General features: G+C 40.0%; 1 protein-coding gene across 1 annotated transcript in view; it reads right to left on the minus strand.

Moving 5' to 3' along the window:
• Positions 1 to 381: 381 nt before the first annotated feature.
• The window catches only part of LOC139772512 (nephrin), a 96947-nt gene continuing 71263 nt past the window's right edge, over positions 382 to 26065 (minus strand). Inside the window, exons 5-12 of the mRNA XM_071706244.1 lie at positions 24547 to 24698; positions 20544 to 20819; positions 20092 to 20251; positions 17126 to 17451; positions 15027 to 15390; positions 4661 to 4909; positions 2830 to 3110; positions 382 to 1665 (exon numbers count right to left, since the gene is read on the minus strand). Coding sequence (XP_071562345.1) covers positions 1522 to 1665; positions 2830 to 3110; positions 4661 to 4909; positions 15027 to 15390; positions 17126 to 17451; positions 20092 to 20251; positions 20544 to 20819; positions 24547 to 24698 — 1952 coding nt within the window. The 3' untranslated portion in view covers positions 382 to 1521. The remainder of the gene's footprint in view (positions 1666 to 2829; positions 3111 to 4660; positions 4910 to 15026; positions 15391 to 17125; positions 17452 to 20091; positions 20252 to 20543; positions 20820 to 24546; positions 24699 to 26065) is intronic.

The following is a 26065-nucleotide window of genomic DNA, read 5'->3' on the forward strand; positions in this document are numbered from 1 at the left end:
TCAAGTGGCTCGTGAATATTCGCTAATAGAGAGAAGCTGAGCTTTTTCAATAGCATGGCAAAATAATTGATACTTCGCACGTCATTAAATACAACAGAAAATTGAGATATGCATCAATGTCGTTATGTTCCGTATTAAGTACGTGTTGCATAGCACGTACGCTCACGTTGTTACACTCAAGCGTAGAGAAATGTCTTTCACGTTCGAAATGGAGAGTATGAGGAGTAATGGAAGCGTAAGACACACAAGTATGTATATGTTGCGCGAATAAATTCGTTTCACGTGTGTACCGTAGGAATTTTGCTTCCTCGTGCCGTGCGTCCTTTGATCTTAACGGAGAGGAAAGGTGTAAGGTCAAGGAAGGAAAAACAAGAAAATGAGTTTGTGTAAAACAGATGAAACGTATTCTCTTTATTCGTATTCGTATGCCATCGAGTTTTTATCTTACGCGATCGGACACCTCTCGACTTAACGTGTAACGGATGAAATTCGGACATTAGTGACTATAATTCTAGGGCCAGGCTCGTGTCTATTTACAATAGATCTTTGTACAAAAACTAGTTCCATATATAAACAGTAAAATCCACGTTCGTCAGTGCCGCGTCAGTGATCGGGAACGAAGACGTCGCTCCTTAAGAGATTCTCTTGAGTTCGGCGAAGTCTTTTGAACGAATTTTTATTTTCTGTCTGAGTTGTTATAAAAATTTTGCGTACGAAAAACATGAGCAGTGATGAGCTTCGAATACGATCACATTAATATCGTTAGTATTTTTGAGGATAAGGCTGGAGAATGAGCTTTGATGTTCTCAATCGTGTTACCTTACAGTTGCTGTAAGGGCAACTCTACTTTGAAAGTAGTTTTGATAGGTTGTAAAAATTCCAAAAGAATTAGTACGTTGAGGTCCATATATAAAGACGCCGTTTTGTACCCGACTTGGAAAACGGAAGTATGAATAAGGTATAAAGCGTCGTTAAAGTTTTCTTCAGCTCCCTTTTGACCCAGCCTCATCTCTCCCTCGTTATTGACATTAACTACTTTTAGGGGTTAGACTCTTTGTACGTTACGATATATCGTTTATACCTCAGTATGGCAGTAAAGAAATATTTCTGGACATGTACGGGGTATCTCTCTAACTCGCTAATGTCTCGTTTCGCCTCTCTCGTCTCCCCCGCAAAATTATATATGAAAATGTAGGCGCCGTCCCCGACGGCATATCGGCGTAACGTAATCTCGAGGAGAGACCGCGTTCCCATCAATACGATCTGGAACACCACCATCAGCCTCTCTACGGTTTTGTACAGTAAACGTTAAGTGTGTTTCGCGGAGTGGTTCGAAACTCGTGTACCAACTATATGGGAAGATACCACGTTAGACTTCGCGCTCGCGTCTCGGGGATCCACGGATCCCTACATAACGCTGCTCCCCCGCCTGTACTCGTTACATTTACACGTGTAAATATAATCGCCAGCGGCGTCTTAGAAGCTCACGAGGTCGATCCCGCAGGGAAACCCCCTCCGAACTTATATACAGCTCTCCTGTATCCGATTCGAGCGTGTCACCACTTCAGGTTGATGGAATTTGCCTTGCGCGGAGATCGACGATGAAACGGGCCTCTGTGGCATCGACGAGAGCCCTTTGCTCGTCCTCTGAAGGCTGTAATATACCTGAAAGCAGGAACCACGTCCGATACTCATCAGACTGTTTCATTGATTAATAAAAGAGAAAGACATATGCGTTGTGCAGTCACACTCGTTTCAATACGCGAAAAAGATATTAAGCCGGTATTAAACCGTATTCATCAAAAGATTTTAATATGTTGCATTCAGTCCTTTCGCCGATGTCACGTAAAAAAATATTTTAAGTAAATTAATGAATTGCGTGAAAACAAATGTGTTTATTCTGTCCTGTTATTCACATAAGTATATCTATCGATAAGACGGTCTTAAAAAACACGTCATTCTATATCTTTTATATTCTTTCTGCTATATGATTACAATGGCTTATAATATATATTTTATGAAGCTATTATTATTCAATAATATTATAAATATCATTTTGGATATTGTACTACTTTTTTAGTATAATTATTAGTTTAACAAATCGATGAAGTTACTGATTGATGAGATTTTTGTTTCCCATATTTAATATGGTACAATTAATTCAGCCACTTAAATAGAAAGCAAACGCCGATAAAGAATAGCGGAAGTCGAATACGAAGACGAGTTACGTACATTGGGACTGGCCTCGTCAAATTATCGAGAAAACTTGGGCGTAATTAAACTTACGAAAGCGCAGATAACTCAAGACCCTGCTAAACTGGAAAAGTTAAAGTGAGAGACTGCCGCATATTGAAGCAACCGATTCCTCCTCTTGACTAACTTCCCATCACTCTGCTTCAAGCTTCTAATATTTAAAACAGCCTGTCTGGCTTAGCTTTGCGGAAGTTAGACGCAATGTTTTAACGAAGATCCAATCAGATATTACAAAATAAAAAATGCAGCGCTTATTTGATGCGCTCGTACATAGTGGTTCGACCTATTTTTAATTTCGTTGTTTACTCGTTCGCTTATTTGAGCGTAAAAATTGAAGAGTTTTCTCGTCCCAAAATTTAAGTAAAATATTAAATAAACGCTATTTGTAACATTGCGAAAGATTATAATGTCGTCAATCATATTGAATTAGTTTGTTCAACTCAATATAATTACATTTTTGTTCAAAAATTGCAGCTCTCATTGATTTTTCCTTCGACGAAGAAAATAGTAGGGATATTTACGGATTAACAACAGGAAATAACAAATAAGATGCAATATTTTATCACAATCACTTACGTTTTGGTTGTTACGCTGATTATAGGCGTCCATCGCCATCTGTTTGAAATCAGCCATCGTGGGCGGATGATTGTAAGCGCTTTGCTGAGACACGTGATTTTGCGGATAATTTATGGTAGGCGTTGGCAGGCAGTCGGTCAACATCGGATCCGGAGGCAGGTCCAGACCGTGCTGAACGATCGGCCTTTTCTCCGGCGAGACGTCCTCATCGGTGGCGCGATCTTTCTTTTTTCGTTGTGGCGGTGTCTTATAGACGGGGGTGTACGTTAGGGGTCTTCTTTCTGCGGACAGATTTACGGAAGCCATGCAGAGAACGAACGACTAAGCCGCTTAGTCGATTAAATCAGGAGAAAGAAACAGTTATTTTTTTATGAGTACTGTATCTCTTGTAAATGCGAAAATCTAACATAAGCTTCGCGACTGATTCTTCATGACGGCTTTTTTCAATTTTTTCTTTTTTTTTGCATCGAAAAAGGTGGAATTTGCAATAAGATCCTGCAAGAATATGCGCTATTCTATCGATGAAACTTTCATTACGAAAGATGAAATTTACGAGGGATCTCTCGATTTTTAAGTATCTCAATCCAACTTTATTTCCTGACATTATCATTATTCACGCAGCTCGCTCGCCGCGACGTAGTTCGCGTATTAATATCGCAAATGGAAAATGTATTTTCATGGAAAAAGTAACATCGCGTTGAAATGAATTTAAATGAGAAGTTTGTTTCATAGACTCGCTTGCTATAAGTACAAAAACTAATATTACGTGTTTATTATTATACACTTGGAAAATTATATCAGATGAGAGGGTTTTATTATGTCTGTGCTCAACGCGGATTTAGAATATGCATAATGCGTTCTTTCAAGGGTACATACATATCCATTCAAGAGTAATATATTTGCCTTTTTCGTTAATATTTTATGCAGTCTTTAATTTGACACAATTATAACATTAATTATACAAAAAGCTCGGTTGAATTATTGGTATCATGCTGAATATTGGTATTATCGGTATCATGCTGAAAATTTGTAATTTCATACGTAATCTAGAAACGAAGTCGAACATAAATTATAAAATATCGACTATCGCTTGCTAATATTCTAACCGTGTTACATTCATACATACACGAAGATTAACAGAATATACAATTCAACGTATAAGAAATTCATGGGTAATGTAACATAAATTTATTGAGAAAATAGGTATATTAGGTATATATTATATATATTAGATTCCAAATTTAATGGAGCAAGTTTTAATTCGATTTAATATTAAACACGCCATCGCTAATCGCTCAAATTATTGCATCAATTTGTTCCAAAGTCTGAACAAAGTCATAATTTATTATTTAACAGTCTTGCAATCATTAATTACCTCTCTTAGAATACGATTGAGAAATGTATTTTCTTTAAATAAAAATATATACTTGTAGACGAATAATTGAAATGAAATATATTTATCTTTATATATCTTCGTATAGAATAGAATGTATTTATCTTTCTATATCAGCGTTTTGAATGAAAAGTATGTTTCGTCTTGTAATTAAAGTTCAATGAAAACTGGACATTTTTATATCTTTTTCATTGAAATTATTTATATATCTAGAACATTTTTTGTCTAGTAATTTCATATCTCCTTGGAAAGAAAACCGAAGATGTCATTTTTATCGTGCTCCTTTACTCGTTTTTCGCGGTATGTGTGTTCTCGATACAATTGAAAGACAATGCATATGCGACAGATCAGTTAGTTTCTCATCGATATAAAAAAGAGCCACCAATAAACACTCGCTTCGTGCAATTCTTTTCCACATCGGAATGCTGACGGACTCACCATACTCGTTGGGTATGATATCTGGATCGATGTCATCGACCGCCTGCTTGGTCTGAGGGTGCACCGGGGTGGTTGCACCTGCATTAGGCGGCTCGCATACGATGGGAGCGTGCTTTGGACTTCCGGGTCGGCCGGTGGAGTGCTTCCGGTAGAGCGCCGCCAGGATTCCAGCAACGGCCAGGGCCAAAAGCGTCGCCATGGCTGCCAAGCCCAGCAACAACGGATTCAGCATCGATGCATCGGTGTTGCCTGCCGCGACAGTCGATGCAAAATGCTCGATCAACTGGAACTTCTATCGATCTCTCCGGAGAGATATTCCTATTCCCTCGCTAGTATATAACGCAATCCACCCCGCTTTTCCCCAATCCTAACGTTCTATCGAACGCGGAATAGAACTTCGCAATTCGTAAAGCAGGAAGCGCTATAAGTAACTTTTCTTTCATCGCTCGCTCTCTTAACGACATCTCAACGTCGTCGTGTCGATGAAAGGAAAGAAAGAAATGGCGATACGGCTAAGAGGTGCGATTGGCCCTTCGTACTTTTCGATTACCCACACAGATTGCGTGGCGCAACTCGTCGATCGTCGGCAGCAAATTCGTGAACGGAATCCGGGAATCGCGGTAAATGTTGTGCACGTTTTCCCAGCTACTAAATGACTTCGCCAGGCGTACTTGTTTTGTATTTTGTAATTCAAGCCTTTCCCTTTTGTCTAGGTGAATGAAGGTATCAAAAAGGGAGCGGTTCAATGTTTCCCTACTACCGACGCGTGACACCGCCCTGAACAAAAAGTAACGTACAGCGATAGATCGAAAAGGGATCGTTGAACGGGCGCACCGTCTTGGTACACATATATCGCAAAGCGCTACCCTGAAAGTGGCCTGATTGTAAGAGCTAAACCTCCTTTGTGATAACGTCACAAAGTGGCGCGATCGCTAGAGCTTTTGAGTTGCGCCAGAAAAAGCCTGTTACGCTGCTCGACGCGACAGTTTCTCAGATAACACGCGTGTCTAAAAAAGGTCTTTAAGACTTTATCGAAAGACGTCTTGAACACATCTTTAAAATTCTGAAAAGACATCTTAAAATTATCTGTAGTAAGATATTTTTTGGAGCACAGTACAGCTATTTACATTGCTAACTGCAATATTTATTGATTAGAATTCTACGGCATGGCCAATCTGAATGCAACATAAAAATGTTTACTGCCAATTAAAATCTTGCACTTTAATGTTTTTTATTATTTCGGTGACACAACGACGCAATAAATTATAAAATTATAATTAAGATCAAATTTCGCGAAAACGCGTGAACAAAAAGAAGCTGGAATTATTTAATAAATCGGTGTATTAATGATTTACCTGAGCATCACGATACAATGCAATGGTGATTATAAAACTCTGTTTGTTCCAACTAACTCTATTGCATGAATGGTTTCCTCTCCTTTTAATATTTCGAATAATTCACAATTACGTGATATTTATGTGGTGTTTATTTTCCTCGGGGAAATTATTTATTAGTAACAAAACAATTGCACTATTTTGCTTTCAAATACAGTTGCGGAACCATCCGCATATTCAATAATTCTATTCACAATCAGATAAGAGAACGCAGATAGTATCCTTCTGTATCTTGTCTCTCCCTTCTCTTTTTTTGCCATCGTAACTGATCATCAAGAAAATAAGCGTCATCAGGTGTCCGGCTTAATAAGCACGATAATAATTAATGAAAGTCCATTACAGAGCTCGATTACAGTTCAACCCCTCTACATAAATGTCCTGTCACATCGGCGCAATATATCGCACATATATGAATACCTACATCCTGCTGACCTGCCGTTTTCCGCGTACACGTGTATGCGTGTCTCTCCGTTTGCTTATCTCGCCGCAAGGAGGATATAATTACATCAATTAACACACACCCTGCCGCTCGCGTATACCCGTAAAACTATCCCTTCCTACAAGGACGTTCGCGCAAGTCCATCCTTCCTCTGAGTTATCACTCGCTAGCCAGCTCGTGTCACCCCTAAATATAAACCGGCTCGTATACGTGAGCATCGGAATCTATGTCCTGTCGACTCCGCATTTCCTCGTATTCCCTTACGCGTCGCAATCATTTTGCTTGAATTTTTTTAAGCTGAAATCGTGCTTTATAAGCTACCATTGCAAACGAATGCTTTTAGCGCGGAGCGAGAGTTGGTTTTCGATCTGTTTAGATATGCAATACAGCAGAATAACAAATACAATAATTTAAAATTGTAATTGAAAAAAAATATCGGAGAGCGCATAACGTACGTCATTCATGGAACATACAAAATATATATTGTTATTTTACACCGCTGCAGCAGCAGTCTCCTTAATAATGGCGGACATTGCAAATACAAGTTCCGCACTTTACCGTTACATTGCCCGCGGTAACTAAAGCTTAAATGAGCGGTAATTTCTGAAGCGACGAGCTTGCAGCTCAGTTAAAAACACGAAAAGACGGCCACGATGCGCCTTTTGAAGCTCGTTTAGCGCTGGAAGACCGCGGCCTATTGAGAATCTCAAAGAAATGAACGGTGTAAATGAGATCGCTCCTAGGCTGCATGTTTAAATTACAGCCTTGAGGCTTTCTTATTTTCCCAGTTTATTGTTTGCGGTTGCAGTTAAAAGAGGCATAATATGCTCTCTTTCGCGGTTATCCTAATATACATATTTTTATACATTATATACGTATAAGAATATTTGTGAAAAATGTGTGTGTGTGTGTGTGTGTATGTGTATTTATAATATATGTATCAAATATCGAGCACTAAAATATTTTAGACGAAGAGAATAAACTACAACAATTTTTAGCGATTAATCATCACAGTCTCTATTTAGCCATTTTACGCTATTCTTGGAAGAATGGCGCTTTAATTCTTTAAAGAATTTATATGGGAATAATTAAAATATTTTTTCTCATTTTGTGATACAATGTGGACATCGGATTGAAATGCGCTTTATGTAGGTAATTATATTCTAACCATATTTGTTCTTGAAGTTAATTTCATAATCGTTACACGATTACGCGCATAAAGGGAATGGCATGTACTATGCATTCACTCGGTAAATTAATGCTTCTGTTCGAGCAAATTCTATTTTACGTATCTTACGCTCAGTTAACGACAGTTCCGCATGAATATTGCGTGCCGCACCGAGAAACAGCGAAATCTAGGATTATTATTAGCCGGGATTTAAGACCTTTTATTTTCACGCGGACGTGGAATGCAAAATTACATTAAAGGAATGAAGAAAATAAGAGAATGAAAATATACCTTTTTTCAGTGTGTTAACATTTTGAATAACTTCTCGTACAATTATATTTAATTCGGCGACTATTCGCTATTTATTATTCAATTTTTCATTGCAATATGTTTAAATACAATATAACAAATACGTTTAGATTGAATGATCAGTTACACGCAATATTACTGTAGGTATGCACTTCGAATTGAGCATGCATTTCGATTTTAACTGTTCGTATAAATAAATAAATGCGTATTTGAAATTTAGTCTTGAACAGTATATTCATCAAAAGCATCGCGTGCTTGCGTAAATTGCAAGCGAATAAATTCTCTGCGAAAGTCCATTATGCAAATATTATCGAGCGAGAGGATATGCACCTAAGAGAGGCGCTTCTTAAGGGTTTGCTGAAAAAAGACGTTTAAGACGCACGGCATTAAATACATAAAATTTCATCTCGCGGGCATAACGACCGAAGTTTGTTAATAAGAAATTGATAGATTGCTCCTTGTGCTCTCCGAGCTGTCGGTAGTAAAACCTGGGTAGTGTTTCCGCTCGGTTAATATGCGATAACGGTTCGGAACTGATCGGGCAGCCAGGTAGAAAGAAAAAGTCATTGAGTCGTTGATCGAAATAAGTCGAAAAAATGCGTGCGAACCGACGCGAGAAACTCCAACTTCGTGTACAAGGAACGTTCAACAAGAAGAAGCGGCTTGTCACGTTTAATCCCAATGTGTCGCTCCTTAGATCGGCTACCGTCGGCGCTGTTGAAATTTTTAAAAGAGCCGTAAATCCGCTGTTATCCGCAGTCCTGCGGAAGACAGAGATAGTTGGAATTCTCGGCTTGACGGGTACCCAGGGAGCATTCGTGATACTCGTTAAAGTTTGATTAGACTTTGATTGCCGGCGGAAAGCGGACCAATTTAAACTCCGTCTCGCGGACTGAGAATAAAATAAAATAAAAAACCAAAGGCGGGGAGAGAGAGAGAGAGGGAGAGATATAAAGAGAGGAAGAGAGAGCAAGCGGAACGACATCCGGCGACCAAGTGAATGCGGACATTACGTCTCGGCTTTGCTGCGTTCCCTTCATGAGAGAATTTAGTCGAGAGCCGAGTCTCTCGCTTGTATAACCAACGCGACAGTATGTTTACACCAGGATATGTCCCCGGCACCGGGAGTAATTAAACTTTTTCCAGTGTGAAATTGCAGGGCTGATGTATCTAGCGGGGTATAGCTGCCCGATCGTGGCGGAAAATTCTAAAAGCGGGTATAATTGCGAGAACGAAGGGATCAACGACGGTCGATATCACTTGAGTTACATCTTGTTCCTTCACAAGTGGCACAAGTTACAATAACTTTTTTCCGTTTGACTTTCTTTGAACGAAAAAAATTCAGCGCTGTTGCAACAGTGATAAAAGCAATTGATAGCAATTAGAATAAAATGCAATTGCCGCTGACGTGAGAAAGGAACGTTGTTGAGAAAAACGATTCCAACGCGAGGAGTGTACTCTGAAACTTTGTGAAAAATATTGATCTTCCGCGCGTAGACTTAACGTAATTATTATAACGACTCGTATCACGGTTGAAGGATAAAAGAGAGAGGGAGTACGCGCGTGTGCACCTCTTGCGCGCGCAATTGTTTGCCTTAAACAGGATTTTAATGCACTCAAGCCGCTCTTTCGCCGCGCGTTGTGTTGACTATGCACTTTGTCTTACCTGCGTAAATAAGGCAGAGGCGGACTCGACGACGCTGAGAACGCGTCAGGAGGAATTCTTTGAGCCACTCGACGTTGTTGTGCAGGGTCCCCCCGTGTTAAGCAACGGTGCTACCGGTCATTCAAAAAATCTGTCAGCGGACTGCCAGAGAAAGCAAACTCTCTCGCAAGCGCTTTGAATTCAGATATTATTAGCTGACATCTGACGCTATAAGGAACTGTCTCCTCTTTTGTTGATAAAGGTGAACGGCACCACTTAAAATTCTTGCCTGAGTATATTACAGCAGCGTGAAAAGAAATTTTTGAAATAACGCTAAAGTGCCGGCGTATAATGGGAAAAAAATTAAACAACTTGTAAACTTGCACTGGCCTGTGTTTCCCTGACGTTCCATTACGGCGTTTCTTATCATTTCGTTGTTTAACGAGATCGCATTTAAATAATCTGATCATCACACAAGCACACATTGTTAACAATTGAGAATTATCTCTGATGCGATTAATGAACGTGTTTTTACTATAACTAAAAAAAGATGCTATTTTTTTTTGGAATCTTTGGTATATTTAACTGAAATTGGAAACGTCCCGAAGATATTTGCAAAAACGCACAGCTGTATTGCGAAATATATTACACACGCTGTCAAATTTCGAACACGCTCGCGGTGTCGCGGAAACAACTTGCTAGCGGCGTTGTGAAATATCACCTGCCAACAATCCGCTGCATAAGCATCGACGTATTTCGGCTCGCTGTAGCGAGCGGGGAAAGAGTTAATATTGACGTTCCCGTTCATCTTGTCGGTAGATCTCGTATCTTTCGCGAAGATGTACGGCCTGTTGCGCGTTCTATGAAAACAATGTCAATCGTAGTACGATAAATCGAATCGCTTTGATCCCAAGTACCAGCATATCACCGCCTCTTTCCTCCTCGTCATCTTCTTATCCGACGGTACCGAGAACCATTGAGAGAACGAAACGAGACGCGCGAAATCATGAGAAAATCAGACTGCATTCGGTGAGGGATACCGTGACGTAGACAGAGTTACGGATACGGATTTTCATGGTGGAAATTTTCCGCGAGTGAAAGGCCAGAGCGACGGGGCGCGAGTGAGTCGTTTTTCGGATCGAGTAAGGTAATTCATCCCAAATTGAAGCAATTCCGTGGAAACGCGAAACCAATTTCGCAAGAATTGCATTCTGAAACCGTCCACGTGGCAGACCCCGGGGCCAAACAACCGACTCTACCACACGTAAGAGTGCCAAAACTCTCGGACCTTGAAAACCTTGGAGTTAGAGAAGCGATCGATCCTCGGAAAGAATGATGATTTCGGGGATATTCCCTTTCCTCGTTAACGAAAGCTGAATGTTGCAAAAGTTTTCCCTTTTTCCGGGATAATTACGTTCGTTTTCCTCTCAAACGTCTATATTTAAGGATCCCCGGTGTCGAATATAAACGAGGAAAGCTTAACTTCTTTATCATTTATAATAACAACGCATAAAGTATCGCGATGTTTATCGCGGCCTTCGCTTGATACAAAACTTTTAGGATTAATCCTAAAATCCTAAAATCCTTTTCGGTGAGTTACGTGACTTATATGCGAATGGAGTTTCCAACAAGAATATTCAGACGGGGGGGGGGGGGGGATCGCCCCTAGCAACCCAAGTATCCTTACCCTCCCAACCTCGGTATCTCGTTTCTGGCTCCTGTTTTTCCTCCGCCTTTCCGCCGTCGCTGCCTCTTCTCTCACGGTGCTACGTTAACGCACCGTGTCTGAAGATAGTGGTAAAAGAAGAGATATCTCCTCTTCTACCGCTATTTTTTATTTCGTAGAAAACCGGCGCGGGTCGACAAGTCGAGAATACGCTACCGCACGGAAGGAGAAAGGATATTCGTCATCCGCTTAATTTTACTAATGGATCAACCGGTATCCGTTCAATGAGAGATTACGAAACGGTGGGGTGGCGGTAAGAGGCCACTACACAATTTTCTTCCCACTTGTCTTAGCTACGCCGACTTGCCTTTACCGCTTTTATTCCTCGTGCTCGTTTTCTTGCGCCACCGTGGCGTGCCGCGCTGAGTTACCGTTTTTCTCGTTCTCGCGCAGTGGCGAGAGGAACTTCTCGACTTGAATCATATCTTCTTCTCGGCGTGTCGGTATCGTTACCGACTAGTGTCTCGTTCGTTCGCGGCCACTTCTTGTTCCTTACAGGACGTACCGGTAAGATACGCAAAAACATTTCAGTGGAAGATCTCCGCGCGAACCGCAATGGTTTGTTGGAGTAAAGGAAAAGGGAAGTATTTGTTTCAGAACGTGATAAGCGAGAAGTGCAAAGTGCAAATCTCCATTCTCTGTGTACGGGACATAAATTATATACGGTTATACATCTACTCCATTCTAATATCAAACTTTACCGAGCTTTAATAAAAGATTTTCAAATGTTTTCTGTTTACGCATATAGACACAAGTAATTTATTTAAATATTTATATTATTTTATCTATAGAGATAAGTATGCGCGTCGTGATTGCTACGAAGGAGTAATGTAAAATATTGATTTCGAGGATTAGAATAAACAGACGCAGATGTTAAAAACGCAGCACAAAAACTGGCGCAGTGCCTTCTGTCGCCAACGGACGACGGACGGCCTGCGGCTCTTTATAGGACAATGCTAGACGGGGACAATACAAAGAGCCCACAAATTGGCTTCGATGGTTCGTAGACAGGCCGCCATTCGGGCAAATCAGCGCGCCGCGAGGTTACGGTCGTCAAATCAATATTTGCACCTCGCCACCCTCGCACACAGAGAGCCAGAGTGCAAAGTCAGGCGTGTCGGAATTAACGAAGAAGGAAGGAAGGAAGGAAGGAGAGAGTGAAGAGGGTTGGACCCGGCGGTGAAGGACGACGACGAGGGGGAGGGCGCGGGAGGAAACACGAAGATGCGGGGCGGTGGTGGGACTACGGTGGTTGGTGGCGTTGGAAATCGGTGGTAAACTGAATTAACCCCGTGTTGACCCGCGACCGTATGTTACCAAATGACTTTCTATTACGTTGCCGGAGCCGCACGGATAGAGTCCATTATAATCGAGCATTGCTCAGAATGGAAAAGGAATGATCGAGGTGCCGTCAGCCAACTGGGATGCTTGTGCAAATGTTATACTTCCCGATCGTTCGTGCATTGGCTCCGCTCGCGCGCGAAAGACTTGTTGGATTTGTTGGCCCTGGCTTGGAAATATTTGCCGAAACAAGAAAGCACGCAGCAACCTTTTACTTTTGCGTATTAAAGCGGCGGAAGCTTAGCTTCCGTTCGCTGCAGCTAAATTCGAGCACGCCAACCTTCCAGCAATTTTTGGTATGTAATGCAGTCTGCAGCACATCGATCAAGCCGACGATTACGTTCTTGCGTTTTGGCTTTTTCGTGTCGACGAGCGACAGCACGAACAGACGCTCGGACGATAAGTTCTTTGAGTTTGATGCCTTTCAAGTTTGCAACATGGTTTAACGCCACCAATATTACAAGAAAATGTGCCGAGACGTCAAGGAACGTTTCCCCTTTGCTGTTCCGTGAAAGCAGAAAGCTTTACTGACAACGCGAGAATAAGTATTCTCTCTGATAAATAAATTTATTAGAGAATAAATATGTATATTGAACTTTTTGGCATACGTTCTCTAATTTGTCAGTTTCGATCGATCGTAGGATAAACTCGATAGACTTTTCAATAATCCGATTCAATGTATAAGACTACGTAGAAGATAATATTCCTCTGAATTATGAATTTATTATCTAATTGATAAAAATTTAATGAAAAAACAAAGCTGCCTTTTTGTTTTATCATACACTCAATGTCTTTTTATGTACAAATACGTAACATGATTTTCGTAACCTTATAAAAATAAATATCCTGACAGCGCGTACGTCGTGCCCCTCAGATTTAATGAATTTTTTTTTCTGTTTTCTTTCGTTACCTCGAATTTCTTCGATTTAGGTCAAGGGAAGAAGCCAACTGACCGCAACTCAAATCAACGCAGGACACACGCTGTTTGCTATTTCCCCATGGAGTCACATGGGGAGTCGCAGAAAGCCAGTGAAACTGTCACGTCCCGTGCGCCGGAGCGGGTATAGGTGTTCGTTGATTGAGAGTAATCTGTTTTGTTAATTGCAAGGTCCGCAGAGCCCGATACCTGCGGTTGCGTTGTGCTGCGTTCAGCATTACAAACTCTCCTACTGGCACTGGTCGCTTCCACCTCCATCCGGGTGGTAGACCACCCGTTCTACCTCCCGTTCCTCACATCCTGGCTCACAACATCGCCGACCACAGTGTGAGCCTGTCGTCGAGAACAGCGCGGAGACTACGGGGGTCGGTTAACCGACTAATTGCAATACTGACGCGTCCGTTCGCAGTATTTGTGAAATTGCGATCATATCCGCCGTCCTTGCGCGACGGCTATCATCGGATATAATAGACGCTATCCGCGCACGCCGTAACCACACCCGTCCGAACGCACGCTAATGGACCGTCAAAAGCGAAATTCAGCGTTTTTTCCGGTGGGGCCGCGTCATTTTTCAGAGGGCACGTCCGCTCCGCTCGGTTTTCAACAAGACCCAACGAGAAAAATATAGCGCGATTGTTATTGCTGCAGCGACCGACGATCGGCGCGTAAATGCAGGAAGTCGAGAAAGGAAACTGGTTTGGTCGCCGGCCTGATGAATACAATGCAATCACTCTTTTTTTATTCCCCGCAGTTAGCGAAAACTCGACTTCGCACGAAAAGTGAATATTTCATTTGCAAGGGTACTTCGAAGTCCTATCCGTTCCGCACAATGTGGAAGCGAGACAATTAACGAGCCATAAGTTCTCTCTCGATCGTTACTTTGCATAATATAAGAAATTTAAATATAATGTAGAGCATATCGTAAAGAACTTTGTGTGATGCTAACAGCGCGAATTTACTACAGGTTTCCTTATCCAGTAACTTTATAAGTCAACCAAATTGCGCTTATGATTCGTTTACGACTTACTCGGAGACGTTCTTAAGATCATTCTCCTTCCCTGCTTGCACGTAATACGAGAATAATCATCTTCGCTAACGAGGAAACTTCTCGTAGCTTTCCTACACCGATATTCTTGAGATAAATAGTTACATTTATATGATTATCGAAATTTTAAACAGTCTTATACGGCTGCCTTCACTGGAAAGTTCTAAGCTGAAGCTAGAACTTTTGTATCTCTATTTTCTTGCAGTCAGTATTTGTTCAAAATTAAAAAATGAGATCTTTTAATTTTAAGATACTAATATAAATTCCAGTGTATATATATACATACTAAGAAAAGCAAAAGAGATTGTCTCAAGATTGTCTCGTCGATACAAAAGTAGACTCAGAAAGCTGAAGGTACTCACCAGTCGTGTACATAGCGACACCCTTCAGGGTTACCGGCTCGAGTATGGCAGGCTCGCTCCTTCCCTTCGCATTAATCGCGTAGAGAAAAAGTCGATAGCTTCTTCCCGTCGTTAGTCCCGCGACTTCGAAAGTCGGCCCGTTGGGACCCGCCGGTACGGTTTTATTTAGGAGAATCGGACCTCCGTCTTCATCAGACACGACCAGCTGATAACTGTATATCGGAAGACCTCCGTCGTAGCCCTCCAGGCACCGGACTACCAGCCCCGTTCCCGATTTCGTGCCAAGCTCCTCCATATCCAGAGGAGCTGACATCTCCGTGGCACTGCAATTGTGAAGAGCGTACGGGCGACCCGCGGCTATAACCTGAAACAAGCAGACCGGAGATAAAATATATTTGTATTGATCGATCAATACGCTTTATCGCATTTACAAATGATGCGGAGTTCAATTTCTTGCCCCGTAAAAAGAAGCCTAGGCCAAGCAGTACGCTCTTAATACTGCTTCCACATAATACTACTGCACACAACTGCATAGTTTAACAATATAGTTTAACCGCTATGTTTACATCGTGCATTCCTCTACATCGCAATTTTCACAATAGGGAAAGGGCGATCGATCTTTCGAGCAACGGCAGTAAACGACTTTACACACGTTCGGGGACTCATATGCATGTCAAATACGAGCACAGTTTGTATCGTCAAAGAAGGCAACCCCCCCCCCCGCATTCTTTGTAGATGCCGTCGATCGATCAAAATGAAAATGTATGGAGCATAGTGATGCCGGAGTATACAATGCATGAAATTTATGAAGGAAATAGCTAGCAACATGACGCACGTCGTGTAAATACTGGAATATTTCAGGCATGCAGTATATGCGGATGATTTAAACCACTTTTAGATCGAATATATCGATACGGCTAAGAATCGTGACCGACGTAATGATCGGGAGAACGCCGTGTTTCAATCCTATCAAGAAGATCTCTCGATATCGGACGGAGATAAAATCCTATATTACAATTAACGATAAAATACTATTTTTCATGAGATTTTCAAGAATACTAATAGAATTTCTTTTTATAGTATACTAAGCAACCTGACATGAGTTACATATTTCTCGCGCATAAAATAATGTATGAAAAAAAAAAGATTATGCAAAAAATGTTCCCCTAGAGTGCGCTCGAGAATATATTTGACAGAAACTTTGATGTCAGGAGTAATTCATAAGCTATATTAATAAAAAAAATATTTGTCGAAGAAAATAGAGATTTATACAGGATTTTATACGAGATTCTACAAACCAGAATAAAATTTGTACAAAGATTGGAAAAGCTTTATATACGTACGATCGAAATATTTTATTTAATATGTAATATCCATCATGAAACAAATGTGTATGTCTCCTTTTTTAAACAAAGTTTTAAATATGTCCATTTTTTCCATGTGTTGACATATTGTATTTCCAATTACATCGCATGCTCTAGAAATTTCGCGAAAGCAACACCGAGTTTAATAATTTTATGTCATCTACAAATCCTAAGAGTCCAAATATTCAGAATGACACATTGAATCTATCACATAAAAAAAAATTCATTTTGTTAATAAATTATTTAATAAATTTGAATGTAAACTTTTTTTAGTAGAACAACTGAAAATAATCATTCTTTTTTCCGATATTTTCAACAATTTACATTTTTGTAACTAAGTCATAAATTAAACATCTATTGAAATCAATATAAAGATTATTTCAAGAATATGACTTTATACTATCTTTTTTATTCACAAATCTACCTGACGAGGAACTTCTCGTTTTTAATCATTGATTACACAGAAGTGACTAATGTATCGACAGTTGTATTTAAAATAAAATCTTTACCTCATCACTTTAGAGTGACGAAGAATATGTTATTATAATAGAGTACGACAACGAAAAGAGGATCACCTTCTATATTTCAATGGAAGCGATTAATCTATGCGCACGAATGTACTTCGTATGCTCGCGCGTTAAGCTAAAAGCTCGAAATTCTGAATCGCACGGACGGAAACCGCGCAAGTCGCTGAAACGTAAAGAAGCGAAAAGGTACAGGTGGAAAAGTACTTGCCTGAAAAAGGCAAGGTGTTCGTTGCTTGCCAACCTGGTTGCTCGCCCAGCATGCCACCGTACCGTAATCCATTTCCGTGGCCGGTGTGTAGTTCAGTCTGTACCCGTGAAACTGCTGATACTCTTTCAGGCTGTCTGGCGCGCCGGGCGCCGATACGTGGGAGTAACGCGAGTGTGGTACCTCAACGAGCTCGCCGGAATTATTGAATGTCCAATGGAAAGTCAATGGCGCCGGATGGCTCTCCACGGAACACACTAACGACACGGTCTCCTGTTTCAAAGCGCCAACCACCACTTCGCTCTTGCCCTCCTTGCACACCGGCGCATCTGCAAACAAAGTCGTCGTACTTTGCCAACGGTGGCCTTTCTGCGAACAACGATGGAGTAGCGCAAAGTTTGAAGTACAGAGTGATTTATGGCCCGCTTGTCAAGATTAATGTATAACAAAGTGTATGCAAGTCGACGTTCTTCTGCCCCGAGAAATTTCATTGTCCGATGATAAGCATAAAAAGCTATTCTGATTAATTTATGTTTCCCCGGGTCATGCTCCGTACATATAAATCGTAAATCAATCAGCATTCCATTCTTGTCGCGGAATAATATTAACGGCGAGTTTAAATGGATGTTCGACGTTCTGTTTCGTTGCACGGTTGCATCGCACCGTGCTTGCGTGCGCACGCCCGATATCCCGGCGAGATCCGCGAGTGTCAAACGGAAGAAGAAGCAGCTCGACACCGTTCAGCCGGTTGCACGGTCGATCGATAGTCTAATAGGAAATTCCCTTGACACCGGTATTTGCGATAGGCGCATGACATGCGGAAGTCCCACACGGCAGGAGTGATGATTTACGACCGAAGACTAGGAATCACGGATAGAGAGACTGTCTGGTTGCAATTTGATACAGTCTATGCGATACTAAATTAATTGCCAAGATGAGAAGTTGGAGAGATGCTACGCGTTACGTACATATCGACGTATATCACCAGAGCGATACGTCCGTTTACTAAAGGATAATAACTTACGTAGACGTTTTGGAATAACGTCCGTTCTCCAAGTTTGCGGATAAGAGACAGTAGTAGAGAAATCAGGCCGATCTCTTCGCTTAATGCGACGTATTCTGAAGTGGAAATCACTTTGCGAAATGCCACAAGGTGCTTTCTTAGACATGTCTCTCCCAGTATATCTTGCGATTCTTGTATAAACCAAAGACTCGATCGAGTCGTTTATTTTCTTTAAACACCTTTCAACATAGTCATCTTATTTGATTCGCCTTCCATTCGTAAAAATAATATTTTTATGAAAATTCGCTATTTCATCGTTCGATAACTCGACGATTTAGGGAAACGTGGCGAAAGACAGTTTTATATTTGACGCAGATACCTACGTATTTTTTAAAAAGACAACTTGAATAACTTCGCAATTTCTTCAGAACAACCAGACAAATTTGTTGACTTGTTTTTCCAGTAAAACATTCAGCAACTACGCTTTTCTCTTTATTCTTTATTCCAGTGAACGAATTAAGTGTTTCATAATAAATGTTCAGAAACCGTGGAACTCGAATCACATATATGTTTGTTAACTATTCAGTGGTCAGCAATCAATGCTCATTCATCATTAATCCTATGATCAAAGTAAAAATCGAGATTAAATAAATTATACCGCTGAAAATTACATTAATGCAAAGAACTTTATTAAGTTTCAAAAATAAAGAAATTCTTATAATTATAGAGGTTTTCATCTGCGACAGAATTGCTGCTGTTGACAGAGAGTATGTAGATAAATTTTAATTTCTAATTCTTATTAGATTCAAAGTTATCAAGATTTGAATATACTTCAACACATATATGTATAACAATGGATGTTAACAAACTTCTAAATTTGTGAATCAAATGTGTGTTGACCGGGAAGCTTTTCATACTTATACGATTTGCATTGCAAACAGTTAAAGTTGTTGGAAGCGGAATCTATGGATCTTATTACCTCATATACTCGTACATATAAATATTGTAAGAACAGTTTTTCATTTTTTCTTAAAAACTTCATCGTTTTAAAATTACACGCATTTACAAACACATTTTAAAATATATTAGAATAAAACCACGTAATAAATTTTTGTGTCTTAATGCGCCTAATAAAGTAGAATCGATAAGAATATACCGTATGTCGTACAAAATAAGCATGGATTTATTGCGCAATATGATATTATAAATCACATTATGAAAAATAATAAAAACTATCTAAAACGATTCGAATAAGATGCGAAAGGGAAGTCTTTTGCATGACATGGCGCGTCATTCGCACAATATTATATCGTGACGTGATCACGGATTGTTCGAAGTCCCATGTGAATGCAAAAGATCGACGTCGTCAACTCCGCAGGGGGGTTTTGGTACATCAGGACGGATCCGCGATCTCCTTCAGTTACGTGCGCCTCGCCGTACGTCTGCTCCGGCCTAGCTTAGCACATTGCCAGCCTGCGTTCACCCACACATGAATATTCAACTACGCTTTACATACATTGAATATGCATCGCAGTCCTTCCTTCCCTCTTAGGTCATTTACAAGATGCAGATACGCCAGGCTGGCACCAGGGGCACCGACCATTCTAATAGAATAACCCGCGTTCCGTGTTTCACAGAAAACTATACACCCTATCTACCGCGCGCTCCCCGTTCTATTCCCCCTTTTATCCCACCCCTCGACTTAACCGTCGAGTTCGTTTCTCATGCGTTCGACAAACACCCCTGTACTTGCCTCTGTGCACACCGCGGAGTTGCTTACCATCGATTAAGTAATTATCGAGGGATCGTGGCTGCGAGAGGGAAATTGGGAGAACCAACGCCGCTTATGAAGGACATACGCTCCAATGCTATTACGGCATTGTTTACCCGGGCCAATTTTCGATCGAGATAATTTGGCTATTAATTACACGAGAACCTCAACTTGTTAATTGTGCTTCCCACTTACACATTATCTGGAGCGACACCGGATTACTGGCCGTCTTTCCCTCGCTGTTCGCGGCGAGACAGGTGTAATCGCCGGCGGAGTAACGAGTCAATCCTTGGAGAACCAAAGAGTGGTCGCTGAGGACTACGCCCGCTGTAGAATTATTCTTCAATTCTTTGCCCTGAAACCACATACAAATTGCCGTTGCAATACGATTTGAATTTAATACAAGTCCGTGTTGCTTAATTGCAATTATAATGTAATTTGAATGCTCGCGCACTAACGGGTGGAAACTGTACTGTAATAAAGAACGCGTGGGTATAGTACGCACGCGAGTTATCTAATGGAGAACGAATTACATTTGCATAAAGCGGCGGGAGAACGGACGGCGTGGGTGTGCAACAAAACGCAAATACACCGTGAAATGTTTCCTCGGATATCGTGATAGACACGCGAGTGTTCGCGGTACTTACATCTTTGAACCAGGCGAGCTTGTACACCTTCGGATTTGCCCGCACTATACACTCGAAGTACACGTCGTCGCCCTCTTTGATGTCATCCGGATTCAGCGTTTCGCCCATCCTTAAGGTGACCACCGGCTGGTATTGTACGTCAAGCCGCCACTTGTCCTCCAACGCGCTGTCTGATATATCAGGATTTTCCGCGCGGCATGTTAAATATTTACCGTCGTCCTCTATAGTTGGCACGAAACTGAGGATACTCAAACTCTGATTGTTCTCGATCGGGTACTGTAATTAAATATGCACGTTGATTTCGAAATCGAATGTTTCCAACGTAGAGCTGTGACACGCGAAACCGAAAATATAGATTTTATTTCGGTATCAATTTTCCCAGTACTGCAGAATCGAGTAACGCAGTTGATTTAGGAATCAAATGTTTCAACCTGACGATTCAACATATCGATTTGGAAATCAAACACAGCTTTATACGTTTTGCACAGCTCTATAACGTAGAATTTTCAAAGAAATGATAGATTTTCTCGAAAAACATTTTAATTCGTAGGAAAATTCGCGCCGTGTTTATATCGTATTCATAATGTAACTACTTTGCGAAATTAATTGAGATATATAACTCGCGCGATATTCAGATTAAAAAGTGGCCGGCCTATTGATCGCATAAACTAATCGGCCCATTAACAAACTCCGCTATCTTTACACGATTCGCACATTTCTCATTTCCTGCGTCGAAAGCGCCATTCCATTTTTCATGCGGCGTCACGCGTTTGCTGCTAATATTAATTTAACATCGTTGGAAGCTGTTAGGCCAAAGTGATGCCGAAATAAAAGAGCGCCGGGGATTAACGGTTTTTCAAGATTTATGATGCTTAGAGCAACGACGGGAAATGGAGGTCGAAGCCGGGTGCGGGTCACATCGCTGACGCTTCCTCTCTCCATCACGGCCCGTGTCCCTCCCGCTTTCGCGATGTCATTTTAATGATAGTGCCATCGGGCATATATATCGGAAAAGCCACGTATCCGCATCAGTATCGCGAATACGATGAATGGAAGTAATGGTTCGTCAGGATAAATGTGGTGCGTCGCTGTCTCTCACTCTCTTATACACCTCCACCGATCGTGCCTCGTCTCCCTCGCTCACCCTCTCCGTCTCGCTTTCCCTATCTCGTGCATTTTTTTTTTTGTAAACTTCGCTGCGTTGTACTTTCAGTGCGCCTCAGTGCGACGCGATCGAATTTTCCGATAAAACCCTCTGGACAGTCCAACACACGAGCATTGATATATCGCGCAGGTAGATCGTATACGCGAACTGACGTTACAGTCACAACGTTTCGCATACGTCGACCGAACGTTACCGGCGTTCGGCATTTACAAGCCACTATTTCTAAGAAGATGTGAACGCATCCTCATGGATATTTAAAAAAAAAACATTTAACTTAATCGATCTTATGCCTCCATGCAAATAAGACACAATTACTAATTGTAAGTCTGATGATATCTTGTTCACTTTCTCGTACTCTCACGAAGAATAACAAATTCTGAAATACGAGCGAAACATATAAAAAAAATACAGAATTTGCAAAGTATAGTCAATTTCTCATGCAACGACAAGATTAAAGGCTCAAAAATTACAAAAACGCAGTTTTCCTTCACATCTCTATCGCATCACATGTAGGAATGAGAGAGATGTTCCCTGTGAGAGAGATAAAAATTTATTCTGCGTTTTCAATTTGTAACGCACTGAAAACCTGACGATATGAGCTAACGTATTTATCGTATTTACCTACGTATGAAAAAATTCGTAATACAAACTTTTTGTGAAATATCCCGTTATCACGTATGCGGTAATGGTCGTCACGAGTGCTTCAAACATTTTCGCTCGCGAATGATTATAAAATAATGGCGCAGTAAAAATATATATGATATAAGCATAAAACGGTAATGTCGCTCTGTTACCATAATCGTAAAATTCTGATACGTGGAAACACTGAATACTTTTCATCAGCGAAGCTTACTTAATATAATTTTATGTATTACTGTGTGATCTATGCATTATAGTAGAAATGATAAAAAATTCGAACTATTTTAATGCGTATTCTGTAATCTATGTAGATTTTAAGTAAATATATTATATAAATAAAAATAATTATTAAAATGAAATGTGATTTTACATTAAGAATTCTATAATGCAAGGTACAACTTTACTTTACTACGGAAACTCATATTATTAGAATCAATTATGTTATATGTTGTTTCATATCTCTAACAATATATATGCGAATGGTGAAATTATCATGTATTGCTTCATTATTGTTAACTAACCGCAGCTATAATATCGATCAAGCTATATCAGTTTGCATGTCGCTTTAATATCTATGCATAATTATCTTGAATATTATAATATCATGAATACACGCTACAGATACTATATCATTTAATGATCGCAAAGATACCGATAAATGTTTCATATTTGCCATTTCAATTGTTAAACTTCAATAACTAACGTACGATGTAATTCAGAAGAGATGACAAAAACGATACGATCGTTATTTATTGAATCGATACAATATCGATCGACGCGCGGAACATTCTCATGCAAAAAAAAACAAGAAATACATAACACGAATTCGTGGAATATATATAGCTTCTCTCGAAGCAAGAAAAACAGTTATATTTGGGGAGACGTTTTAAAAATTTAACGCTCTCGGGTATAACTGAAACATTTCGTGCCACAGGCGATGGACGGGGGGAGGAGGGCATCTACGTCGAAAATAGGAAAAGAAAGTTAAGTCTCGAAAGTTTATCAAGCGAAGATCCACTGGATCGTTCGCGAACTTCTGTACTCTCTCTGTCACTGCGAAAGGAGCGTCGAGGTATGTCGGGGATCGAGGCGACGGGATGAACGGACGAATAAAGGAGAGGAGGGAGGGGTGCGAGAAGTCGTCCACAAGAAAAACGAAATAACTGCATCGTCCTAACTTCTGGGCGAATCGTCGTAAACTGCGGCAAGTTACGGGACGTCGATTTCAGGAATTTTCCCCCGAATTGTGCGACGCACTTCAGCAATGCTTTCCGCTAACCGTTTTCAGAACTTGACACAAATGCTCGCATCCAGTTGATGGCGGAAGACAGGATAACATATACAATATATATATAAAAACACTCGACGCAACTTTTCCAAATTATAGTACTCGGGATATGAATCGTGAATGAACTACGCTCTTCCTAGAATGCGTGAGCAATTTTGTCGACTTTCTTCCTCAAGATCGAACTTTGATTCCGAAAATCACTTGTAAAATTATATGCATTTGAAGAGTACAGGGGAAGAACGATCAAAGTCCACTTTTTGTCAAAATCTGATCATGCAGCTATCTAATATTTTCATAATTCTTATCTGTTTTGATCAAAAACAGTTATAATTTATTGGAAATAAGAAAGAATCCAATGTACCGTGCAGGAGAAAAACGATCATAATCCACGTGCTTGTGTGGAAGGACCATCAGAGTCCAACGTACAATGTTATTTTGTTAAATAAACATTTTTCGCGGGTATGTCTGCGCAGCTATGTTAATCTAGTTAAAATATCATCTAGCAAATTTAATACGTGTAATGAAAAAGATAATTTTACATCGTAATAAAATAGTCTTATAGGAATCAAATTATCGCTTGAAATATCCTGCAAAGGGGGAATTAAAAGATTTAACGCGATACTTGAATTTAAGTAGTCACTCTCAATTTTACTCGCATTTTATAACAAGAGCATTATAAATTTACTTTCGTCACCAGAAAGTTACAGACTGAGTGTCGACATTTAACATCTTCAAATAAAGAGCCCGAGAGGGGAACTTTTTATTAAGTAGCCGAGAATGTTTGTTCTTCTTCCCGCATTTAAATGACCTCCTTCTTTAGCCTCCTTCTTTAGAATGATGTCTATTTTCGTTTCGCTCTACGACACTTTTTTTCACATACATAATTTACATGCAATAGATAGCGAACTTACGGTTTCAGTCGGCTTAATGATTGGCTTATTTGCTTTCCACCAAGTAATCATTGCTTCTGGTCGTGAACCGCTCGTGCGACATTCCACGTTGTAATTTTTGTCGGCTGAAACTCTCGTTTCCTTCGTCAGGATTTGAACTAACAACGGTTTTACTGCAACAGTGAAAAAAATGTGGTTGTTTTCCTGTAATTACAGTAAACTATGGAACGGTTTATTTTTTAGGCGTTTTTATTTGCGAAAAAAGAGATGCCCCAATTTAATAAGCGAAAAAGCCTATTTTTCGACGGAAAACAAGATGCAATTTGCATGCAACGTAGTTATGTACATTTACTATTCGTGGAGGTGTTTTGTCATTTAAAAAGGCAGATGTTTGCACATATAATATAATGTGTACGTTATAATATGAGAGATCCTATTGTATTTGCAATTTTCATTTTTCTCTCTCTCTCTCTCTCTCTCTCTCTCTCTCTCTCTCTCTCTCTCTCTCTCTCTCTCTCTCTCTCTCTATTCATTTAAAAAAGATGCACGTTACAAAGATAAATAAAGTTACATCGTTAAGCATTATCTGTGCGTGTATAGCCAAGTTTCTGCTTGAAACTGGCGAATCTTAATTTAATCAACTTTATTCGGATCGCTACTGTTTCGAAGTTGCTCAGCGAGTGAAATCGTGAAAACGCTCCCGTTACTACAAAAACGATGGTGGTCAGTTTTGTACCAGAAAAAATCCGGGAATAAGATTAAACGGTCGGAAAAACGACGAAATCGGACTATCTAATTCCGAGAGAAACTGGGAAACATATTCGTAAAATCATACCGAAATTTCGTCGCCCGACAAACTAAATGAGCTTCGCGAGCAATGAAAGAAATTAAAGAACGATATGGACCGCGCTCAAAAATCGCGATTAAAATTTTGCCTTTTTCACATAGCGCAGCAATATATTTTAATTATTTAAATCGCAAATTCACGAGAGGATCGTACTGACTCCTAGAGTCTACAATCATATAAGATTTTCGAAAAAATAAGAGTATTATCTAAGGCAGCAAGTTATTCTTGTCGCTCATCCTTTATCTTTTACTTACTGAAATATATGTAAAACCTTTTTTATTTTTGCTACAAAAAAATTTCATTTTTCTCTCTTTGTTCATTTAAAAAAGATGCACGTTACAAAGATAAATAAAGTTACATCGTATTTGTTTTTTTTATAATTAATTCATTAATTAATAAGTAATTAATTTTATAATTGTTACGATTATTTTAAGATCCTTTTGCGGGAATAATTGTGATATCTACTATATTTATTGAGAATAACGCGTAGCTCCAATAATATTGATAAATTTAAAATAGTAATAAAACAGACTGTATCTCAAAATATCAATCCAAAAATGTAATCGTATTTTTGTACGTGATCAATATTAGCCTCAGCGATATCAGTACCAATTTTAATTTCAACAATACAAAAATAAAAAAAATATATGATTTGATTTGAAAATTTTACTTCTCTATATAGATGTTATGCCT

This window comes from Temnothorax nylanderi, unplaced genomic scaffold (assembly GCF_030848795.1).
Source record: "Temnothorax nylanderi isolate EJ_2023f unplaced genomic scaffold, tnyl_v1.0 TNYL_tig0050_pilon, whole genome shotgun sequence".
NCBI lineage: Eukaryota > Metazoa > Arthropoda > Insecta > Hymenoptera > Formicidae > Temnothorax > Temnothorax nylanderi.